The sequence below is a fragment of the Schistocerca nitens genome, chromosome 4 (genome assembly GCF_023898315.1).
Source record: "Schistocerca nitens isolate TAMUIC-IGC-003100 chromosome 4, iqSchNite1.1, whole genome shotgun sequence".
Lineage (NCBI taxonomy): Eukaryota > Metazoa > Arthropoda > Insecta > Orthoptera > Acrididae > Schistocerca > Schistocerca nitens.
Genome location: NC_064617.1, coordinates 540,835,932 through 540,859,372, shown reverse-complemented (window position 1 = coordinate 540,859,372; position 23,441 = coordinate 540,835,932). Strand labels below are relative to the sequence as shown.

The 23,441-nt window shown below is 37.3% G+C and overlaps 1 protein-coding gene across 1 annotated transcript in view; it reads right to left on the bottom strand.

The window, feature by feature from the left end:
* Positions 1-23,441, bottom strand: part of LOC126252422 (BAI1-associated protein 3) — a 503,482-nt gene that overhangs the window by 68,132 nt on the left and 411,909 nt on the right. The window contains exons 20-22 of the mRNA XM_049953312.1: positions 19,378-19,593; positions 16,167-16,272; positions 9,031-9,240 (exon numbers count right to left, since the gene is read on the bottom strand). Of these exons, the coding sequence (XP_049809269.1) occupies positions 9,031-9,240; positions 16,167-16,272; positions 19,378-19,593 (532 nt within the window). The remainder of the gene's footprint in view (positions 1-9,030; positions 9,241-16,166; positions 16,273-19,377; positions 19,594-23,441) is intronic.

Sequence of the window (23,441 nt, the reverse complement as noted above, 5' to 3'; positions counted from 1 at the left end):
TGTAGTTGTCCTGCAGATACCTGCTGTTTCAGTGACTGAATCTAGATAATTTAATAATTTGTATGAGTATTCAATGAACTTTGTTTGCAACTTTCTTGTAAATTGGGTTGGATTCACAAATTCTTTCTTTAGGTTGGATGGGAAATTGTTTAAGAACTTTTTTACTAGAGTACATAGTTGCAATCTGAACCCTAAACAAGGAGTCCAAGTCTACATGAAACTAATTTTTATGTTCTGCATTACAGTTTGTGTGTCTACATCCACATCTAACTCTGTAAACTACTGTCAAGTACATGACAGAGAGTATATCCTATTGCGTTAGTTATTATGGTTTCTTTCTACTTCATTCATGTATGGAGAGAGGAAGAATGATTGTTTAAACACCTGTTAAAGTGCTTGCTGTTATTAATCTAATCTTGCCTTCACAAACCCTACAGGAGTGATACACAGGGGGTTAAACTCATCATTTAAAACTGGTTCCTGAAACTTGCTAAGTATGTCTTCCCTATCTTCAAGAGTCTGCCAGGTCAGTTTCTTTACCATCTCTGTGACACTCTCCCATGGATCAAACAAACCTTTGGCCATTTGTGCTGTCCTTCTCCATCCACATTCAGTATACCATGTTAGTCCTTTATGATACGGGTTCTACACACTTAGGTAGTTTTCTAGGATGGGTTGAATGAAGAATTTGTAAGCAACCTCCTTTGTAGACTGATTGCATTACCCCAGTATTTCACCAATAAACCAAAGTCTACCACCTGCTTTATCCACAACTGAGCATATGTCATCATTCCATTTCATATCCCTACAAAGAGTTACACCTAGGTACTTCTATCAGTTAACTGATTCTAACTGATGTTGTAGTCATAGAATATTACATTTTTTTTTTCATTTTGTGAAGTGCACAGTTATACATTTCTGAAAATTTACAGCAAGTTTCCATTTATGGCACTACTCTGAAATTGTATCAAGATCTGACTGAATATTTATGCAGCTTCTTTCAGACAGTATTTCATTATAGATAATTGCATCATCAGCAAAAAATCTGAGCTTCTTCTAATTATTATTATTAATACTGTCCACAATGTCATTCAAGTACAACATGAACAGAAAGGGTGCCAACACACTTCCCTGGGACAATTCTGAAGTTCCTTCTACATCTGTAGATGACCCTCCATCCAAGTTAACTTGTTCCAGCCTCAGTACCAAAAAATTCTGAATCCAGTCACACATTTTGCTTGATACCCCACACACTCGTACTTTTGATAACAACCACATGTGTTGTACTGAGTCAAATGCTTTTCGGGCATCAAGAAATACTGCAAATACCTGACTGCCTTGATCCAAAGCTTTCACTATGTCATGTGATAAAAGTGCAAGCTGGGTTTTACAGGACTGACGTTTTTGGAATCCATGCTGGCTGGTATGGAGGAGGTCATTCTGTTTGAGATATCTCATTATGTTTGAGCTGAGAATATGTTCTAAGATTCTAGAACAAATAGATGTCAAAGATACTGAATGGCAATTTTGTGCATCACTTCTACTATTCTTCATGCAAGTGGATGTGACATGCACTTTTTCCAATTACTGGGCTTGGTTTTTTGTTCGAAGGATCTATGACAGATTATGAGGTTCTACCCAAACTATCCAAGAATTTCATTGAACCAGCCAAACCAGCAGCAGTATGACATTCTGCTGCTAGATGTCTTGAGGTACACGTCTTAGTTACTGCGGCACAAAGTTGTGTCATATTCAGCACATGCACCTGTGAGTTGTAGTGGTGCATGTTTTTGTTCCACTTGGTCAGACTGTCAACAGGCAATTTTACTGTAAGGTTTGGAGGCAACTGAGCAAAAATGTTTGGTGGAAATAGGAAAAGTTGTGGAAAGAGAAAGACTGGCTGGTGCACCATGACAATGCATATGTGCACTCTTTGATCGATGTGAAGGAATTCCTGGCCAAAAACAACATGGTAATGGTCCCCAACCCTTGAAACTCACCACACCTATCCCATTGCAACCTGTAACTGTTCTCAAAGATGAAAATTATGTTGGAAGGGCGACATTATGACTCAAATGAAGACATCCAAGTGGAATTGCAATGGGTCATGGGCACCCTTCACCCCTGTGGACTTCCAGAAGTGCTTCCGAAAAATGGGAACAATGATAGGATCATTGCATACATGCCCGAGGTGGCTAGTTTGAAGGTGACAGAGGACATTAGGATGTAAGTATAGTTCTTTGATTTTTACTATGAAATTCTCACATATTTTGGGTAGGACCTCATATAGTTAACACAGGTGTTAACACTGCCGCAAATTGGGTATAGAACCAGTTTGGGATTCCATCAGGCTCTGAAACTTTGTTTGATTTTAATTATTTCAGTTGTTTCTCAATACCACTGATACTAATGTTTACTTCACTCTCTGGGTTTTCCTCTGTAAAAAAATATAAAAAAATGGAGTTAAGGATTCTGCTTTTCCTTTGCTGCCCTCAATTTTAGTTTCTGTCTCATCTGCATGACTAGACACTAACTTGGGTGCCACCAACAGCCTTACCACATTACCAGAATAATTTAGGTTATGTGAAATATGATTTGACTATATCCTGCTACAATAGTCAGTGAGGGTTTCATGTATTGCTCTCTTGACAGCTAAACATATTTCATTCAATATCTCTCTATCTATAGCTCTACACTTTGTTTTACATCTATTATGTAGTAGTCTCTGTTTGTTGAGAAATTTCTTTACAGTGACTGATTAAACAGAAACATTTTTTTAATTATTAGCAACATACCATTCCATAAGGAGAAAGTGCATGGTTATCTACTTTACGCAATATTCTTACAACTTACTTCTGCTGAATAAACATTTTATCTAATGTACCAGCACATCAACTGCCCCAGAAGAAAATTCCACAAGACAACAGGAATTGAAAGCATTTGAAATAAGCAAAAATCCAACTCTTTAAGTCACCACAATGAGAGCTACTTGTAAGTCAAAACATGATAAACAGATCTTTAGTTAAGGGTAGCTATGTGTTAATTCCCTTTTAACTTACTTCCTTTGTCAGAAATGTTCCATGACCCGTCTTTTGTTTTCTGAGTTCACAGTACTAAAAAGGAACTAATGTTGTTTTTTTATGTTACCTGGTATGTGTGTGTCCTTGAATTGACCTTTGCCATGTTTCTGCACAAACTCATTAGGTGGCAGGACTATGATCAGTAACACACTGTTTGGGTTCTTGAAGCATTAGTTACAATGGATGCTGATTATGAGCAAAGATTGAACATTAAGTTCTGCATTAAGTTGGAAGGAAACCCCTAGTGAAACGTGGACAGTTATTAAGCAAGCATATGTAGGCAAGGAACTTTCAAGACATTATGTTTTTGAGTGACACAAAAGGTTTTGTGAAGACAGAGATTAAGTGCAAGATGATCCCAGAGGTGATTGCCCATCTACAGCACACACCGATGCAAATGTGAAGCATGTAAGGCAGTTAGAGCAAGAAGACCATCATGTAACTGTGCATGCAATATATGAAGAACTTAATATGAATCATGATGTTTGTCATAAGATTTTATTCAAAGATTTAGGGAAACAGAAACTTAATGCAAAACTCATCCTCACACACTAACAGATGAACAGAAAGAGGAAATATGAAGAATTTCTGCTGAACTACTGAGCAGAGCAAGATGTGATGCTGGAAGTGCAGAATTTGTAGTAGAAATAAGTTGATAGAGGAGCAGGAGTATATCTGCACCCTTCAGGTGCAGTTACAAGATGCAAAGGAGGAACTAGATTGGTTAAGGAGTATGAAGGGCACTGGGGAATGGGAAGCGACAGTTGATAAGAAGGCAGCTAGGAGGAGATATCCAGACATACTTCAAATAAAACTAATAGATTCGACCAACTGTCAGAGTTGAGTGGAGATGAGCCTCTGGTAGCTGTAGGTGTAGGAAATATGCAGCAGTCCTCAGCAGTTGGGGGCCTAAGTCAGTTGCAAATTGTAGCAGAAATAAGAAGGTTCTGTTGCTAGGTAATTTGCATGGCAGAGGTGTGGGCCAGCAGTTGCAGGAAACGTTGGAGAGTGAGTACCAGGTCACCAGCATAGTGAAGCCTACGGCAGGGTTGGCTCAGGTAACTGTTAACATAGGGGAGTTACGTAGGAATTTTACAAAAGAGTATCAGGTAGTGATTTTGGTTGGAGCAAGGAATATTTTTGAGAGAGATGGGGAATATGATGTAAGTGGTGACCTGGTGAAGATAGCTACTGAAACTGGTGGCACTAATGGGGACTTTTGCAATTTTTTCAATGTCATGATCAGCCTCATCTTAATGCTGCCACGAGGCATGTTAACATGGGGCTGGAGAAGGCACTGACGGCAGAGGGCATGGCTCAATTGCAGTGGTGCCAGCTGAGTCTATCAATAGATAGGGTCTCACTAGGCATGGCCTACATGACAATAGGTATGGGAAGGGGAGGCTGGCAAAGCTTATAGGTGAAAGTGTAGTGGGTGATGGTGGGATCACTCATGGAAAGATTCCGGTAGTAGTTGGTGTTAAAGCTGCACCTTTTTTAGATTGAAGTCAACTGACAGGTATCCCTGCTTAAAGAAAGTCCCTCTAACAAAGGAATCACCTTCAGAGGAGGTCAGGTATTCAAGTAGAGAAGAAATTAGCATATTTCATCAAAATATAAGAGGTATTAGAGATAAAGTTAGTGAACTGCTTATAGATGTTGACTCTGACATTACTGGTATATCAGAGCACAATTTAAAGAGTCTGGCAATTCCTTTACCAGGATACAGATTAGCTGGCTGTTTTTCAAGGAGTTCTTTGTGTAGTGAGGGAGTGGCCATGTACGTAAAAAACAGAAGTCCATTTGAGTCCATAGACCTATCATGGCACTGCACAGAACAGGTATCTGAATGTTGCATAGGGCCAACTGAATTTAGTAAAACTAAACTTCTAATTGTTGTTGTTAATAGATCCTCTAACTCTTGACTTCAGAGCATTTCTGCTCATGCTGGAAGTGTTCTTGGTCCACTTTATAGGAAGTAACAAAAATGAGTTAAATGTGCTGACTTCAATATTAATTTTGCATCTGATTGTGCAGGAAAAAGGAAGTTGGAGGATCTCCTAAACTCATATGATCTGATGTAGACTATGTTTTTTCCAACCAGGGGGCAGGGTAACAGTAGCACAGCCATAGATAATATTTTTATTCATTCTTCATTACTGGATGGACATTCTGTTAGTAAAAGGGTGAATGGCCTTTCAGACCACGGGCACAAATTTTAAATAGGTTTTTGTAGTCAAACAAATGTTTTATATAATTATGAACTATATAAGAAAGCTCATCCAATGGCAACAGAGAGTTTCTTAAGCCTTATTAAGGAATGAGAGTGGCAGGATGTTTATAGTGCTGATAACATTGATGACAAATATAGTGCTTTCCTTTCTCATAAGATAAAGATATCATGTAAAAACAAAGTGGGAATTATATCAAAATGTTAGAAGTAGTCACAATCAAGCTACAGTAGCCCATTACAAACAGTATTGTAAGGTGCTTAAAAATGTTATTCGGAAGGCAAAGAGTATGTGGTGTGCAAATAGAATAGCTAATTCATTGGAGAAAATTAAAACTATTGGTCAGTTGTGAAGGAAGTGCCTGGCCAGCAGCACAAGGTTGACACTATAAAGTCAGTTCGTACTAAAATATTTCTGTTACTGATAAGTAAGATATATATAGTACTTAACAATCATTTTCTGGGCATTGCTGGTGAATGAAATAAAAACTTAGTTTCTACAGGGAATCATATAACTCTCTTGGAAATGTCTTTCCAAAATTGATGTCTGAATTACTATTCTGTGACACTGGCGAGGGGGAGATTAAATCAATAATTAAATCACTGAAGACTGAGAAGTCTCATGGATATGATGGAGTGCCTATCAGAATTTTAAAGTACTGTGCTGTACATGTTTGCCATGTACTGAGCCATATTTGTAATTTTTCCTTTAAGAATGGCCAATTTGCTGAACGATTAAAGTACTCAGTAGTAAAGCTGCTTTATAAGAATGGAGAAAGGGATAATGTAGACAATTTTAGACCTATTTATAAGCCATCAGTGTTTGCTAAAGTTTTTGAATAGGCTGTGTATGTAAGGATAATTGATCAATTTATTTCACACAATTTGCTATCAGATGTACAGTTCGGCTTTAGAAGTGGTTTAACAACTGAAAATGGTATACTCGCTTTTCTCTGGGAGGTACTGGATGAATTAAACAAAAGGTTTCAAATGCTAGACATCTTTTTTGATTTAACTAAGGTGTTTGTGTTGATCACAAAATATTGTTCCAGAAGTTGGACCATTATGGAATACGGGGAGTAGCTCCCAATTGGTTCGCTTCTTTCTTTAACAACAGACAGCAAAAGGTCATTATTGATGGTGTTTAGAGTGGTTGTGATGTGGGGTCTGGGTGGGGCATGGTCAAATAGCGGATGCCCCAGTGATAATTACTGGGGCCACTCCTACTCCTTATTTATATAAATGATATGCCCTCTAGCATTACAGGTAATTCTAAAATATTTCTGTTTGCTGATGACACTAGCCTGGTAGTAAAGGATGTTGTGTGCAACTCTATTTCAAATTGTGCAGATCATGACATAAGTTCATGGCTTGTAGAAAACAAACTAACGCTAAATGACAGTAACACTCAGTTTTTACTTTTTCCAACACACAATTCAACAAAACCTGATGTTTTAATTTCACAGAATGGGCATATGATTAGTGAAAATGAACAGTTCAAATTTCTAGGGGTTCAGATAGATAGTAAACTGTCATGGAAAGCCCACATTCAGGATCTTGTTCAAGGACTTAATACTACCATTGTTACTATTTGAATGATATCTAAAATAAGTGATAGGTCGAGATTAAAATGGTGACCTTTTCTTGTTTTCATTCACTTATGTCATACGTATTATATTTTGGGATAACTCTTCCCATTCTCAAAGCATATTTTTGGCTGAAAAATGGGCAGTTTGCGCAATAAGCGGTGTAAGTTCGCTAACCTCTTTTCGACCCTTGTTCACTAGTCTGGGTATTCTGACATTGGCTTCTCATCATATATATTTTTACTGTCATTTCTTGTTAACAATATCAGCTTATTCCCAAGAATTAACAGCTTTCACTCATTTAATACTAGGCAGAGATCCAATCTGCATTTGGATCACACTTCCTTGACTCTCGTGCAGAAAGGTGTGCAGTATATTGCTGCATCCATTTTCAATAAGCTACCACAAGAATTCAAAAATCTCAGCAGTAATCCATGTGCTTTCAAATTGAAACTGAAGTGTTTCCTCCTGGGTCACTCCTTCTATTCTATCGAGGAGTTCCTTGAAAAATTAAGCTGATTCCTGTGTTATACTGTTGACTGCATTTACCTACACTTATGACTTGTATTTTTTTGGTTTGTAAACATTTTATTTTATCTGTTATTACTTTTATGTTGTAATTTCATGTTCTGACACATTCCAGATTTGCTCCACAATTTGGTCCTACAGAACTAGATGTGTAAAATAAAGTAAAGTAAAATAAAATAAAATTTCTGTCAAAGACTATTGCTGGGGATGAAAGTTGGTGCTACCAGCATGACCCTCACACAAGGCATCAATGTACTGAATGGCTGAGTCCTGGATCACCAGCATTGAAAAAAGTCAAATGACAACTTTCAAGGACAAAGACAATGTTGATTGCATTCTTTGATAGTAAAGGATCAGTTCACCTTGAGTATGTTCCTCCAGGACAAACAGTGAACCAAACTTTTACACTGAAGTCTTGAAACATTTGCGACAAGCAATGCAATGTTGCCACCCTGGTTTGTAGTATTCGCAGGACTGGTTATTACTTGCATGATAATTTTGCAGGACCACATATCTGACCAGGCCTTCTCTTATTGCCATTCCACACCTGGAATAGTCACCTGTCCTCTCACCTTGCAATTTTTTCTTGTTTCCATGAATGAAAAGCCGTCTGAAATGAGAGCTTCATCAAGATATCACACACAACTAATGGGCTGTGACAATTGAGATTACAATCATCACAGCTGAAAATTTGCCTGCTAGCTTCCAAAACCTCCAGAAATGTTGGCAACTGTGTGTAAACAGCTGAACTCTGATAAGAGCCAGGATTATTACTTGATAAACACAATTTTCTATTTGTAAAAAAAATACCTGTCCTGGAACTTTTATGACCTCGAAAAACTGTACATGCGCTGTTAAATCTTGTTTTTGACACTTGCATGTCATTTTTGCTTGTTAGAAATTCCACAGTACGAGCTGAAATGAGTAGAGTTCAAACACTGTGAAATGCTTTTTAAGAACATTGTCCATTTCTATGATAATGTCTTCTAATGTACTATGGAACTGGTGAGAGATATGGCTGGAAAATATTTGCCTAACAGTCCAGGTCTTTCATTGTATGACTACCACATATGTCATAATGTTTGGATGGCTGAGTATGATTGTGCACTGAAAGCAGGTTCAAGTCAGAAAACAGGCTGACAGGATCTTCCAGTGGAGAAAATTGTTGATTTATTTTGCAGTAATAACATTTAAGGACGTTTTCCAATCACATTCACTGATTCAATTCACTGCACTAAGTAAATAAAGAGATCAAAGATTGTCCAAAATAGAAGTTCCTTCATACACACTAAATATAACAGGGAAAAAACGAGAAGATTTCTTGGTATAGGATTACAAATTATTTGTTTTACTTTGCTGCTTCTTCTTTTCTCGCTGAGTTACCTCATTCACTTTTTGCTCCTTTGTTCCTAACAATGCAACCATAATTTTTGAAATTCATAAATACTATTAGACTGGAGTACTTACTTCCACAGACACTTCAGTTTGTGACTCTAGACCTTAAGTATATTTATAACCACTTTATATTATTGGTTTTAAATGTAGGTTTGTTGCTTATACAATTGACAGTTACTAATTGTTGAATAAATTATAAATAATTACTGACCATTTGGATCCAGAGGAATGACATCACGTGCATTCAGAACTTCAACACAAAGGGAGTCATGGTTGAAGTAAGCACGCACTGAAAGAACGCCGTACTCGGTGCTTTCTGTTGCCAGCTGATCTTGCAACCGTTGTTGGTAATACAGGTTTATCAGACCTTCTGTGTCTGTCTTGTGATACTGCAGACGTTGTTCCACACTCCAATATGTTGCTGTTATGTACATCATCATGCATTAATAAAACAAAATTTATTATAAAATGGAAGTAAAGACTTAATATTAAAGGAAACTGAGACAAAAACTGTACTGGTGAAATCAGAAATGCTGTGCACTTCCCAAGAATGCAAATTAAAAAACTGTTTTAAATCCTGAGTTTTACAAATTTGAAGCAAATGCACAGAAAAAAGGCAAAAGTAAAAAGGATTAACAATTGTTCTACTTATTAATAGTTAATTACTAACAGAGAATAAATCAATCATGATAGAGAACAGAATATAAATTCATCTGGCTCACTTGAAATCTCAATCACTTCTTTTTATATATATTTCACTTCCCTTGATGACAGTGTATTATAACTCTTCCCTTTTGAGTTTAATAGTAAACGTTTAAGCATTGTAAATGTTATAAATTATATGTTTCAGTTATCTATTGTAACTTCCAACAGTGATGAAAAGAATGAATAATAAATACTATAAATAATTAGTGCTTTTAGCCCTCAAATAAAACTTAAAAACTGAAAATGTCATGTTTAATTAATGGACAATGCAACACTGGTGATGAGGATTTATACACATGGACACAGCAGTGGTAAAGCAACAAGATAACAAAAGTAGGTGGAAATGCAACAACAAGGAGCTGAACTACAAAAGTAACAGATGATCAACCACTCACCAACAACAAGTGACATAAACAGTCACAGTGTCACCTAAACTGACAGTTCCAAAATACCCTTTATTCTGAGAAATCAACAATTGACAAATGTATCAGCATGAAATATTTTATCACTTCACAGCTATGTAAGAGAATAGATTGAGAAGTTCAAATATTTTTTTCTATTCTGGTCTACTCACGAAGTTCTATGTCTTTTTTGAAAGGTTTGTTCTCTACAGTATCTAGATAAACTGGTGAAATGTTAGCAACATATCATGATCTTAAAATCCACATTGTGCACTGTCAACTCAGATTCTACAGATACAAAAAGCAACCATCAGAGTCATTTCAGAGTCCACATGAGTGGACTTTTTAATTAAAAGGTCTATATTAGTATAGTAACTTTATGTGCTGACATGACCAACACAAACATGACCTGTTACTAGATTACACTCTACAAACTGCACAAGATTTTGAGTTAGCTACAGAAATGGAAAAAGAATATTGGCCAGAATTCCACAACATGCTGCAGTTCGGTTGATTAAACTGAATGAACATAAAGAGACAGCTCAGTAAAGTAGGAAGTTCAAGAGAACAGAGGACAGTATTCAGAAGCAACAACCTTAACAGAAGTCTTACAGTGTCATAGAAACAGTGTTAGTATGAATATAATTCGTAGCTCTCCAAAAGCTTCTTGGTTGTACATCCTCAATAAAACCCTCTTCTGTCTTACTCAGACTGTTTTGCAAAATAGACTAAACATCATTGTTCCCATGAAAATGCAGCGTGCTTCCATTGCAAGTAAATTGGGCAAAGTTTTACCTGATGAAGTGTGTGTAATTATGCACACAGAAAAGAAATGACCTGACTTAATGATGCTGAGCCATGAAATTCTCAAAAGCTATTAGTTAACTTGCTGATTATGAGAAAAAAATATTGTTTCAGATTGATTTGATGACATTCTCATCATCATAGGTGCAAACACCTGCCAGAATCTTCCGCAATCCCAACTTCTGTTCCAAGCTGTCTCTGAAGTGCAGCCTACAGAACTGACTGTTTTACCAAAAACTGACTAAATATCTGAGATGTAGACTTAGAAAACAGGGCATTCTCTTAATGCAAAAATATCTTCGGGAACTGATCAAACAACATTCCTCTACAGGATATAAAAGAAGACCAATATTTTATTGAGAAACTTAATTATTAAGCCTGGCTTAATTCTGACATTGTGCAAAGTTCAGATTTCCTCAATAAACTTAAAAAAAGAGAAGGCAGTCAACATAACCTGAAAATGTGAGAGACCTTATCACTTATTAATAAAAGCATTTTAACAACATATTCAACCATAAAGCCACTAATACTGGCCATAGGCAGCTCACAATAAAGAATAGAGACAGTTTAATCAAATAAATAAACGATCAGTCCAAACACTCAATAGAGATTTTATTTAAAGAATCTTTTATTCTGTGCAACAAAATTACTCAGATATACAGAAAGTGGCACTTAAAATAAGTAACACTAGGAAAAAATTTCACGCATATATTTCTATGGGATACATTTGTACTTAATAATATACCATAAACTTAAACTGGCATTGTTCAGCTCCTGCTCATCATTGCCAGATAAAAACAGCACAATGCATACATATGTGGGCTCTATTTCTATTAATCTACAACTGTAAGATTGTCTTCAAATCTGTATCACACCACACTGATGGAGATGCACTCTCCAGGTCATTTGTGGCCACTAATATTGAATTTGATAAGGAAGAAATCATCTTCCAGAGTGTTAGCCGAGCAAGATATGCAGGAGCGCTTCGTGCTTCTAGGGGGAGGGGGGGGGGGGTGGAGGCTTTCAGTTCTTGAGACTGCAGTCATGTGTGTGTGTGTGTGTGTGTGTGTGCACGCATCTGTGTGTGTGGGTGATTGTGTCTATTGTTGACAAAGGCCTTAATGGCCGAAAGCTATAATTGTGAGAATCTGTTTTTTGTGCCTATCTGCGACTCGGCATCCATTATATGGTGAGTAGCAACTTTCCTTCTCTAATATTGTTACATTCCTTCCTGGATTTTCCATTGTTTGATGGTACACTCCAAATGTATCTCAGACTCAGTCTCAATCTGTGTTTTGCTTTTATCCTGCAAAAATACTTTGGTGATTCTCATACTGTGTTAGTGAGTCTCTGTTTGGCTTTCAACCTAAATGGTACTGTGAACAGCTGATCTGATGACAGTAAATAGCGAAAAGTGCATAGAAAAATGTTAGAATCATCATGTAACAAAAATAACAAACAGGAAGTAAGACATAATTTGCTTGTAATAATTTATTCCTAGTGGTAATTAAGTTGTGCAAGAATGGTGTGTATTTATACCTAAAATGCATATACTTTGACATTTAACTTCATTGCATATTGATTGGGAAGGAATATTAAACATGAAAAATCACTCTGGAAAGAATAATTCGTTTAGTTAAATCAGAAGCACACTTTCTGTCTGAAGAATTTTCAGTCATTACTTCTGCAGTTGCAAATAAATCACAGAAATGTGTCCCGAAAGAACCTGGGACAGGTTGGCCAGAACATCTACCACCCCAGTTGTCATCACCATTAAGAGAATGCTTTGCCCTGAAACATCACAGAGTTAAACATCTGCTTCCAGCTCCTCTTCTCCTGCACTCAAATGGAGGAGCTAAACAAATGGTCTGGATTCTTAAAGATAACTTGAAGATAACTGTCTGGCCCACATCAACTGAAGATGCTCCAACAAAGTTTTTGAACACATAAAAGGCCACCATCATCAACTAGTACAGTGCAGTGGAGCTACTCTACAGCTGAGCCCTGCTGACTCTTCTCCACCGACTATATCCACAGATGCATGACAGGACACCATCTAGTCCATGATTCTCCAGCAGAGGCACTGTGTCCTTGTCACTATGGACAAAATCTATGGTGGGTACCTCTACAAATATAAGAACATGAAGCTATCACATGTTTTCCACATAAGCATAAAGCTTCCAATGGCATTGGCGTCACAATCAACTCTACTCCCACCAACATCTGACAGTATCAATTCATCATTATGACCTGTGGCTGGGGCCATTGGAATATATGCCTGCCACCCCTGCAGTTCTCCCTATCTCCACATCGTGGTCTACGCAGTGCTCCATGTTCCAAAATGTTAATGTATTTGACATTGCTACCAAAACTCTATCCTGTACCATCACTGGCGGAATATGAGTTCTAGAGTCCCTCCCCCCCCCCCCCCCTCCATCTCTTACCACAAGCTTCCTACTCTGATCTGACAGTGGGCCACATTGTCTTTGTCTTACTTGAATGTTGTAAAATGAACTTTGTCATTTGTTTAGCTGCCTTCACAACTTTTTAAAATATAGCTTTATAATGTCTGGCTTACTCAGTAAAATGCCTACTTTTATTATATTTCAGTTCACTGTGGAGTTGCCTCTTCTTGACACGAGCAATTTTTATAACCTGAGTTATCCATATAAGATTACTAGTCATCTTATTATATGTAGTTCTAAATGGATAAGTTTCCCTAAATGTTTCAAGAAAGCTACTTAAAAAGTTATCAAAGTTACTACTACTTGAAATATAGCTGTCATAAGGCCATTCTGCTTCTCTTAACGTATAGCTAAATACAATTGAATTTTTTAAATTGAAGTTTGTTTTTATATGGCTTTTGTTACATGAAATTTCTCTGTCAATGAATAATGCAGAGTGATCAGAGATTGATAAATCTAAGCAACATTTATAAATACCTTCAAACATATAATTTGTTAAAATATCATCAGTACAGGTCATTGACTGCATATTATGTCAGAGAATTTGGACACATCATAGCTTTGAACTACAATATTAATGTTGAAGTCAGCTGCCACTACAATTTCCTTCCTTTTTTCTTTATTGGATTTTTCAAGCAGGCACTGAAATCTGACCAGAAAAGCTTCAGTTGTAGCCTTTTTGGTACTCCATAAATAGAAACTACAACAACATTTATGTCCCTTCACCCAACGCAACAGCTTTCAAATACACTCTCTTCAGTCAAATAATTACAATCATTTCATATTTTATATCAGAATGAGTACATATGCAAGAGCATCCACATGGTTGCTCTTGAGTACAAAAGCTGTTGACTATTTCAAAATTTTTGATTTCATTAAGTATTTTAACATTATCAGCTGTAAGCAAATGTTCATTGAGGCAAATAATTTTGTCATTTTTACATTCAGAAAGAATAATTTGTAGTTTGTCAACTTTATAACTTTTGTTTGAAAAGACAGCACTTAGGCCATTTATATTCCAGTGCATTATTTATGATGTCAAGCACATTATATCCTGGGGAGTATTCAGTCTTGCCACTTTTTTTTAACACTCACTGTTTCTCATCCATATTCTTTCTTGTAAGTTTTCCATGTTATTCAGAATTTTACATATATCAGCAAACATTTTACTAAGATTGGATTCCAGTCAGCTCAAGATGGATAACATATAGTAACAGATTTTACTAAGAATTTTGCATCCTAATGTATTTCGGTGAAGACCAAGCACTGTTGGCATATCAACAACATTATGGAAAAGGTAGATTGATAATCTCTGTACAGATGACACACTGAGTTGCAGCAGGCACAATGAAAAGACTGTTCCACACTGAGCTTTTGGCCCAAGCCTTCTTCTGAGAAGAAAACACAAACACAAATTCACAAAAGCAAGCACACTTCACACACACTAGGCTGCTATCTTTGGCTGCAGAATGAAATTCTTGTGTTGAACAGAAGCAGCAGTTCACAATGGGATGGGGAAGGGGAAATGATAGCAGGGTATGGATGGAGAGAGAGAAGAGTACTGTCTGGTCGACCATGCATGAATCAGATGACAGCAGTACAAGACTGCCAGGCACAGAATCATGAGGCTGTCAGGGAGGGAGGGGAAGGGGATATGAGAAGTTGAAAAGGAATGGAGCAGAGAAGGGGAAAAGATCAGTGGGTATGTTAGCAGAGAGCAGCACACAGTGAGGAAGAGAGGGGATGTGAGTTGGAAGGAGGCAATAGGATGGAGAGGCACAGACAGTGGAAGGAGAGTGTGGGGGCAGTAGGTTACTGTAGGTTGAGGCCAGGATAATTTTGAGGGTAGAGAATGTGTTGTAAGGATAACTCCCATCTGCGAAGTTCAGAAAACCTGGTAGTGGAGGGAAGAATACGGATGGCCTGGGTTGTGCAGCAGCCATTGAAATCAAGGATGTTATGTTCAGCTGCATGTCATGCCACAGTGTGATTCACTTTGCTCTTGGCCACAGTTTGGTGGTGGCCATTCATCCTGGTGGACAGCTGGTTGGTAGGCATGTCAACATAAAAACCTGTGTAATGATTGCAGCAGAGCTGGTATACGACATGGCTGCTGTCACAGGTGACCCAGTCTTTTTTTGGCTGGCTTTAATTGAACAACTTAACTTAGTTTAGATAGTCAGCAAATATGGTCTTGCCAGTGCATTTTGACAAATAAAAAGTGCTGAGTATATGAAATAACACAATGTACATGATTGTGAAATAGGAATCCCTATGACCAATCAACATATCAAGAAGTATGATCGGTCATTTTTATCATGTTTCAATTTGAAGTGCATAAGAAGAAAGACAAACACAATGATAGTTCATATCTTTTTTCTGCCACACATATTCCAGTGAATTTTTAAACACAAATGCACAGTGTGCCAGTATACTGTAATTTTAAAGGACTAAGAGATCTGTGGTGGGTCTCCAATACACCCAGTTTAGTAATTCCTATCTTTCAGTTCCACTGGTCAAATTTTGAAATCTTATATGAAAAAATGTACTTTTGTTGGGTTCAAATTACTGATATCAATATAATAGAGGGAAACATTCCACGTGGGGAAAATTATATCTAAGAACAAAGATGATGTGACTTACCGAACGAAAGCACTGGCAGGTCGATAGACACACAAACAAACACAAACACACACACAAAATTCAAGCTTTCGCAACAAACTGTTGCCTCATCAGGAAAGATGGATATGTGTTTGTGTTTGTTTGTGTGTCTATCGACCTGCCAGCGCTTTCGTTCGGTAAGTCACATCATCTTTGTTTTTAGATAAAATGTACTTTTGCATAGATAATTAGATTGGATGATGATTTTGTAATTTTTCATATGTAATGACAACAATTCTCAACACTATATAGGTAGCTGTCACTTCATAATTTTTTAATAGTTACGTTAAGCTGTTTATTGACTGACATACATGATTTCAATTGTTCCAGGGGTAAACCTTTCTGCTCAGCATGGAAGAAATCCACAAGAATTTCCAGTGCTTCATACAGTCGCTCATAGAACATGGGCATTTTGTCCTGCAATCAAACAAATACAATAATATTATGAACTTAGTTAAACAGATACCATAATATTACGACTTGGTAAAGTATTTCTTTTGCTTTCTTTATAAGTAAAGAATATATTTATTATTCTACTGGTATTTACTGAGGTCTACAAAATAATTTTCTTTTAGCACCTTAAATATTTCAGAGCCAGTTTTTTAATATATTGTGATTAAATGGAAGATAATAAAGAAGGAATTATACAGTCTTAACAACCTAAGACAGTCAATGAAATATGACTTAATATGAGTTGAGGATCTGCCCTTAAGTACAGCAAGAACACATTTGCTAGCTGGCTTTCTTTTCAGTATTTCTCATGAAGTGAAACATATATCTGCTTTTATAATGTATTGTTTAGCACTGATTTTTTAATGGTACATTCATGAATGTCTGGCAAATCTCATAAAATATATTGAATCAAATCTGCCCATTTTTCGGCACTGTAAAGCAGGCTGTTCCTGATCAACTGTCCATATGTGAAATGGTGGGTGCCTGTGGATGGTCGCAAGCAAATAGATCTTGTGAGTGGGCACACAGCAATGTGCTAACAAAACTACCATTTAATAATAAGGCACTTATTAAGGAAATGTGACTGCAACAGGTTGTGGTGAACTGAAAAATTTAAATGAAAGATAAGATACAAATGTTTTATTGAACTGCGAATGTAGGCATTTCTCATTCTTTGCAAGTGATAAAATATTTGGTGTCAGTCACAAAGATGTCACAAGAGGAAGAATGCTCTTCAGTGTTGAATTATGAAGTTAGGACCTTTCTACATTTTTTTCTTCTATTCAAAATGAAACAGAGATTATTCAGAACAGAATACTGACCTAAGTACAGAAATAATGTCAACCATATTTTTATGTTGCTTATGAAATTTTTCTACATGTATGTCATCATGTCACCAGAAAACATTCATAGTGTCATAATAGTAACCGTCATTTAGTAGAGTAATATTTTGTAAAGTTGTTACTTTTAAAAGCATTTCCAAAGTGAAAGTATGCATGGAAATTGAAATAGTTTCATTTCATTTTTTAATATCATATAGGTCATGAAACATTCACTCAAAATACTGACAGAGTTGCAGAAAGCGTTGGCAATGAAGTCTGAAAAGGTAATTGTACTGATAAAGGCACGTAAAGCAGCAGAAATAGTTTAAGACTGGACAGCATATCTCTGCCGTTCTGAACTACAATAACTGGCAAAAAAGCTACATTGTAGGAACATTTTGTGCATCTGTAGTCATCTTATTTTCATGACATATGACTCATTTTACACCTTGCCTTGAGCCAATATAATACTGATTTTGTTCCAGTGCAATTTTTGAAACTTCAGTTATTTATTTTTACCTCTGTAATCATGTTTTATATACATTCATAATGATTGCTTCCTGGCACTGTTTTCTAATCTGACAGTGAATTCACAGGTACTTATGCTGAATGAAAACTTTTAAGTTAGTTATTTCTCCTAGAAATTGGTATGTATGAGGGAATGCATACAGTATAACATAGCATAACTTACAACAGGCTCTCGACTCTTAGTTGATTGTCATTTTTCAGGGGATATTTACACAATAAACAAGAAACAATGCATAGAAAGTGTATCATAATAATTAAATATTGATTTTGCACAAGTGATTGAACAAGTTCTTATTTATGAACATCCTACAAATTTTCAGCATTGCACACACATTATATATGAGGCTTGTTCAGAAGGTAAGTGTACTGTGACCATAATGGACTGTATTTTTTACTTTTTGAGGATTGGCAACAATGAGTGGTAGAGGGGGGGATTCCATGACCAGAGCAAGCATCACAGGAACACATTAGTATGCAAACTTCTCATGCTGTTATCCACTTCCTACTCACAGAAGGAATAGCACTTACAGAAATTTTTTCGCGAATCACAACAGTTTATAGCAAAGGTGTTATGAGCAAAATGAGTGTGTTTAAGTTGTGTGGGGAGTGTAGTGGAGGCACAATAAATGTTCATGATGAACAGAGGAGACCTTCCACTCTGACTGATGAAATGGTGCAAAAATCGAAGGAACTGTTCATAAGACTGCAAACTTACAGGGGATGAAATTTATGCAATGTTTCCACAACTCTTTGGAACTCTCTTGTGTGAGACAACCACAAAAAAACGTTGGGATGATGGGAAAAAAGTGCACAAGATGGGTCCCAGAACATTGGCAGTGCAGCACAAGTAAAAATGAGTCAATAGTGGCTGCGAGTTTCTCCAGCAACTTGAACTCGAAGGTGGGGTTTTCTGTGCTCTACTGTGACTGGAGACAAAACATGGATGGCTCATTACATGCGTGAAACAAAAAGACAGTCATCACAGTGGCATCACACCAATTCTCCATCTGCCAAAAAATTTAAAACCACAATTTGTAGCAAAAAAAAAAAAAAAAAAAAAAATAATAAATAAAAAAATAAAAAAAAATCATGGCCTCAGTGTTTAGGGACCAAAAAGGCATCATTGCCAATTTATGCCTCAGGACAAGACCACCAATGCAGAATGATATTGTGGGAATCCTTTTCTTTCTCTCTCTCTCTTTTTTAAGTAGCATTCAAAATGAAAGGAAGGGGTGCTGACAAGAGGAGAGAAAGCCCATCCTCATACAGTCTTAGCATCCAAGTTGCTCTTGAACTCATTTTGTTGGGATGTTTTGAACTACCCCTAGTATTCCTGACTTGTCGCCTTCAGATTGTCATCTTTTCACTTCCCTGAATTCCACATCAGTAGAATTAAATTTTGAACCAACAAGCAGGCATAGAAAGAGGTTCTGAAGTGGGGAAGAAGCTGGTGGGAGAATTGTTTGAGGAGAGCATAAAGAATCCTGTGCCATGATTCCCCACTTGCACTGAAAGGGATGGGGATTATTTGTACAAAAATTATGAAAAAGTGTATAAGCTATATCCTGTAAATTTTTTCATATACACTTATTCTAAAAGAATATAAAATCTAGTACACTTACTATCTGAACATGCCTCATATATAGGCTTGCTATTTGTATATTTTTACTTTTTGTGTGCATATAAAGACTATAGAAATGAAACTCTCAATTAAGCACACCCCGGCACTGCCATCCATCTGCTGTCCCAGCTCTAGCAATGACACCTGCCACACATCAGACAACAGTCGCTCAAAATTACGTGGCAGAAGTGCCGCATTAAGGGCAACAAGATGTGCATCAAGGTATTCCAGTAATGGTGAAATGGCTTCAGAAGCTGGTAAGGAGTCTGGTGACCATGCCAGATGAAATGTTGCTTTCTTCAGGGCTGGCCGCATCTGTATGAAAAAACAAACATGTTACAGACACTGTTAGTTATAACTGCAAAGGGTAGTGAAGAAAAATGCACCTTTAATGAGAACAATGATTCTTATGCCTAAATAATAATCTTCAAAGTGTTGGAAACAAAAGCTAGTTCAGCAGGTTCTCACATCAAAATGGACAGAACAGTAGAGTTAAAATCATTGTAGAATTGATGAACAAGAGAAGAGATGTTATAGAACTATTAATCATGAAGGCAGAAAAAACAAGGCCATTAGAAATGGTGGTGAGCAGTGCAGTACCTGATCAACAGAATGTGATTGAATCCACAGAATGTGGGTTAAATCCCTAACATCTTGTGTGGTGAGGGCATGTAACACTATGATTATAACAGTCTCTCGGATGACAATGTTGAAGTCAGTGATTCTTTTGGGGGTCATTTAATAATTGTAACGTATTTATTTGCACCTGTGTTACCCTTTCTCTTCCTTTGATTTCTGCAATAGTCCATAATAACCCAAACACAGAACTAAGAACTCAGTATAAGCACTAATGTCAGGAGTCTGTAAAAAGCAGTTACTCATTTGTCACACTATTTAGAGAAAACATAAAAGCCTTACTCCAACATTACGCACAATGAATATGCATCAAGATTTATCACAGTGTTCAGGTTTGGACAAATAAGTAAAAAAAGACAGGCTGAATGATGGATAACTATGAACTTGATGGATGTTAAAATAGTGTATGACAAATTTTTGCCAAGACTGTTGTTCATTTACACCAGCTGTTAGCATGTTACTTTTTGAGTAGCCAACACCGTAGTTCTGAACTAATAGAAGTCAGAAGACTTTACGTCATTAATGTTTTGACTCCTGCCACAGCCAGTATCAGCAAACAAATGATACTGTGTCTGCCAACACTGGAGTAATCACTGCTCATTTCTTTTTCTTCAAATGAATGATGAAGCTCTTCCTGGTCCACCACGTGAGCTACTTATGATTCCTCAGAAGAGGACAATTAATACTTGCATTCTCATAAATGCTAAAAATAAAAAAAGAAGCCAGAATGTGTAATCATAACAGCTGTACATGTAAGGAAGGCACTGTTCTTTTGCCTAATGGAGTCTATGTACAATGGAGTATGTTTCATACATTCCCTCCAGTCCCTCTGACACAAGGTCCAAGAAAAAGTACATACACAGCAGAAACGTTCATATATGCAAAACAATAATACAAGGATAAATAAAAATACTGATGAAAATAGGGGAATACCAGCACTCCAAATTTTAGTACCTCAACAAAAAATTAAATGAGAATAAGGAACATTTTTGGCATGGTGTATTACAGCACAAATGTTTTTATCATCAACTGTGTTCTTAAGCTGTGAGAAGATATATTAAAATTGATAGATTGTGGCAATGGATGATCAATTTACTATAGATGCCTTCTTGCTCTCTGCAGAAAGACAGGTATGGCAGGACACCTGTGCTGATCCATAGAGAAATGTTTTCAACTGTAAATGGAAGGCTGCAGATCTGTGCGAACTCAAATAGGCCCTGTAACTGGACATATTTAATGTTACATAAATTAGCATCATCAGTGCTATTCCTGGTCTGTCAAACCTCATATTTCAATCTAGCAAATGGGAATTTGGTCCTGATGTCAGCTGATAGTTCGTGTAGTGCATACAGTGTTATGAAACATTGTATGTATTATATGTAAAGCGTTTGCAGTGACTGGGAGTGAGAAGTGAGTAAACAGTGAGGCATTAGTCTTTTACATTATTGAATAACTTACTAGTAAAACACTATTGCACATTAGTGATAAACTAAATGAGGTAGCAATGTTCTAAACAGAGTAGCCTTCTATTTCAGAGTGTGGAGGCTCCAATCTTCATCCAGCCATCCTGATTTAAGTTTCCTGTGGTTTCCATAAATTATTTCAAGCGAGTGCTGGAATGGATTTTATTGTTAGGCCACAATTGACTACTTGTCATATCCTTATCGTGCTAGACCTGTAACTATGTAAATGTCGGTATATGTAAACTACTTTATTTTTTTGTTCTTAAATTTTAATACCAAGACATGCCCAATATCCTTGCAAAAGAGGTCTATCAATGAATAAAACAACTGTTACATTGACTACTACTACTACTACTACTACTACTACTACTACTTCACAATGTATATGGGGCCCCTTAGGGGTATGGCGGCTAAGGAGGGGAAGAAATCCATTGTGCACTCTGTGTGCATTCCGGGTGGAGTCATTCCTGATGTGGAAATGGCCCTTCCGGATGCCATGAAGAGCACAGGGTGCAGCCAGCTGCAGTTGGTGGCACATGTCGGCACTAATGACATGTGTCGCTTTGGATCTGAGGAAATTCTCTCTGGATTCCAACGGCTATCTGATTTGGTGAAGGCTGCCGGTCTTGCTTATGAGATAAAGGCAGAGCTCACCATCTGCAGCATCGTTGACAGAACCAACTGCGGACCTTTGGTGCAGAGCTGGGTGGAGGGTCTGAATCAGAGGCTCAGACGGTTTTGCGACCGTGTTGGCTGCAGATTCCTTGACTTGCGCCATAGGGTGGTGGGGTTTCGGGTTCCGCTGAATAGGTCAGGAGTTCACTACACTCAGCTGGCAGCTACATGGGTAGCGGAGGCTGTGTGGCGTGGACTGGGCAGTTTTTTAGGTTAGAGGCCTCGGGAAGGTACGGGGTGGGCTGCAATCTCAAAGGGTGAATGGCAAATACAGGACGTGCTTGGATCAAGGAACAGTCAGAACTGTAGTTGTAAATTGTTGTAGTTGTGCTGGGAAAGTCCCTGAGCTTCAAGCACTAATAGAAAGCACAGAAGCTGAAATTGTTATAGGTACAGAAAGCTGGCTAAAGCCTGAAATAAGTTCTGCAGAAATTTTTACGAAGTCTCAGACAGTGTTCAGGAAAGATAGATTAGGCGGAATTGGTGATGGAGTGTTTGTGTTTGTCAGTAGTAGTTTATCTTATAGTGAAGTCGAAGTAGATACTCCCTGCGAATTGGTATGGGTGGAGGTTATACTTAACAGCCGAACGAAGTTAATAATTGGCTCCTTCTACCGACCCTCAGACTCCGATGATATAGTTGCTGAACAGTTCAGAGAAAATTTGAGTCTCGTAACAAATAAATACCCAACTCATACAGTTATAGTTGGTGGGGACTTCAAGCTTCCCTCGATATGTTGGCAAAAATACTTGTTCGAAACCGGTGGTAGGCAGAAAACATCTTCCGAGATTGTCCTAAATGCTTTCTCCGAAAATTATTTCGAGCAGTTAGTCCATGAACCCACGCAAATTGTAAATGGTTGCGAAAACACACTTGACCTCTTAGCCACAAACAATCCAGAGCTGATAGAGAGCATCATGACTGATTCAGGGATTAGTGATCACAAGGTCGTTGTAGCTAGGCTCAATACCGTTTCTTCCAAATCCACCAGAAACAAACGCAAAATAATTTTATTTAAAAAAGCAGATAAAGTGTCACTAGAAGCCTTCCTAAGAGACAATCTCCATTCCTTCCGAACTGACTATGTAAATGTAGACGAGATGTGGCTCAACTTCAAAGATATAGTAGCAACAGCAATTGAGAGATTCACACCTCATAAATTGGTAAGATATGGAACTGATCCCCCGTGGTACACAAAACAGGTCCAAACGCTGTTGCAGAGGCAATGGAAAAAGCATGCGAAGTTCAGAAGAACGCGAAATGCTGAAGATTGGCTAAAATTTACAGACGCGCAAAATTTGGCACGAACTTCAATTCGAGATGCCTTTGATAGGTTCCACAATGAAACATTATCTCGAAATTTGTTAGAAAATACAAAGAAATTCTGGT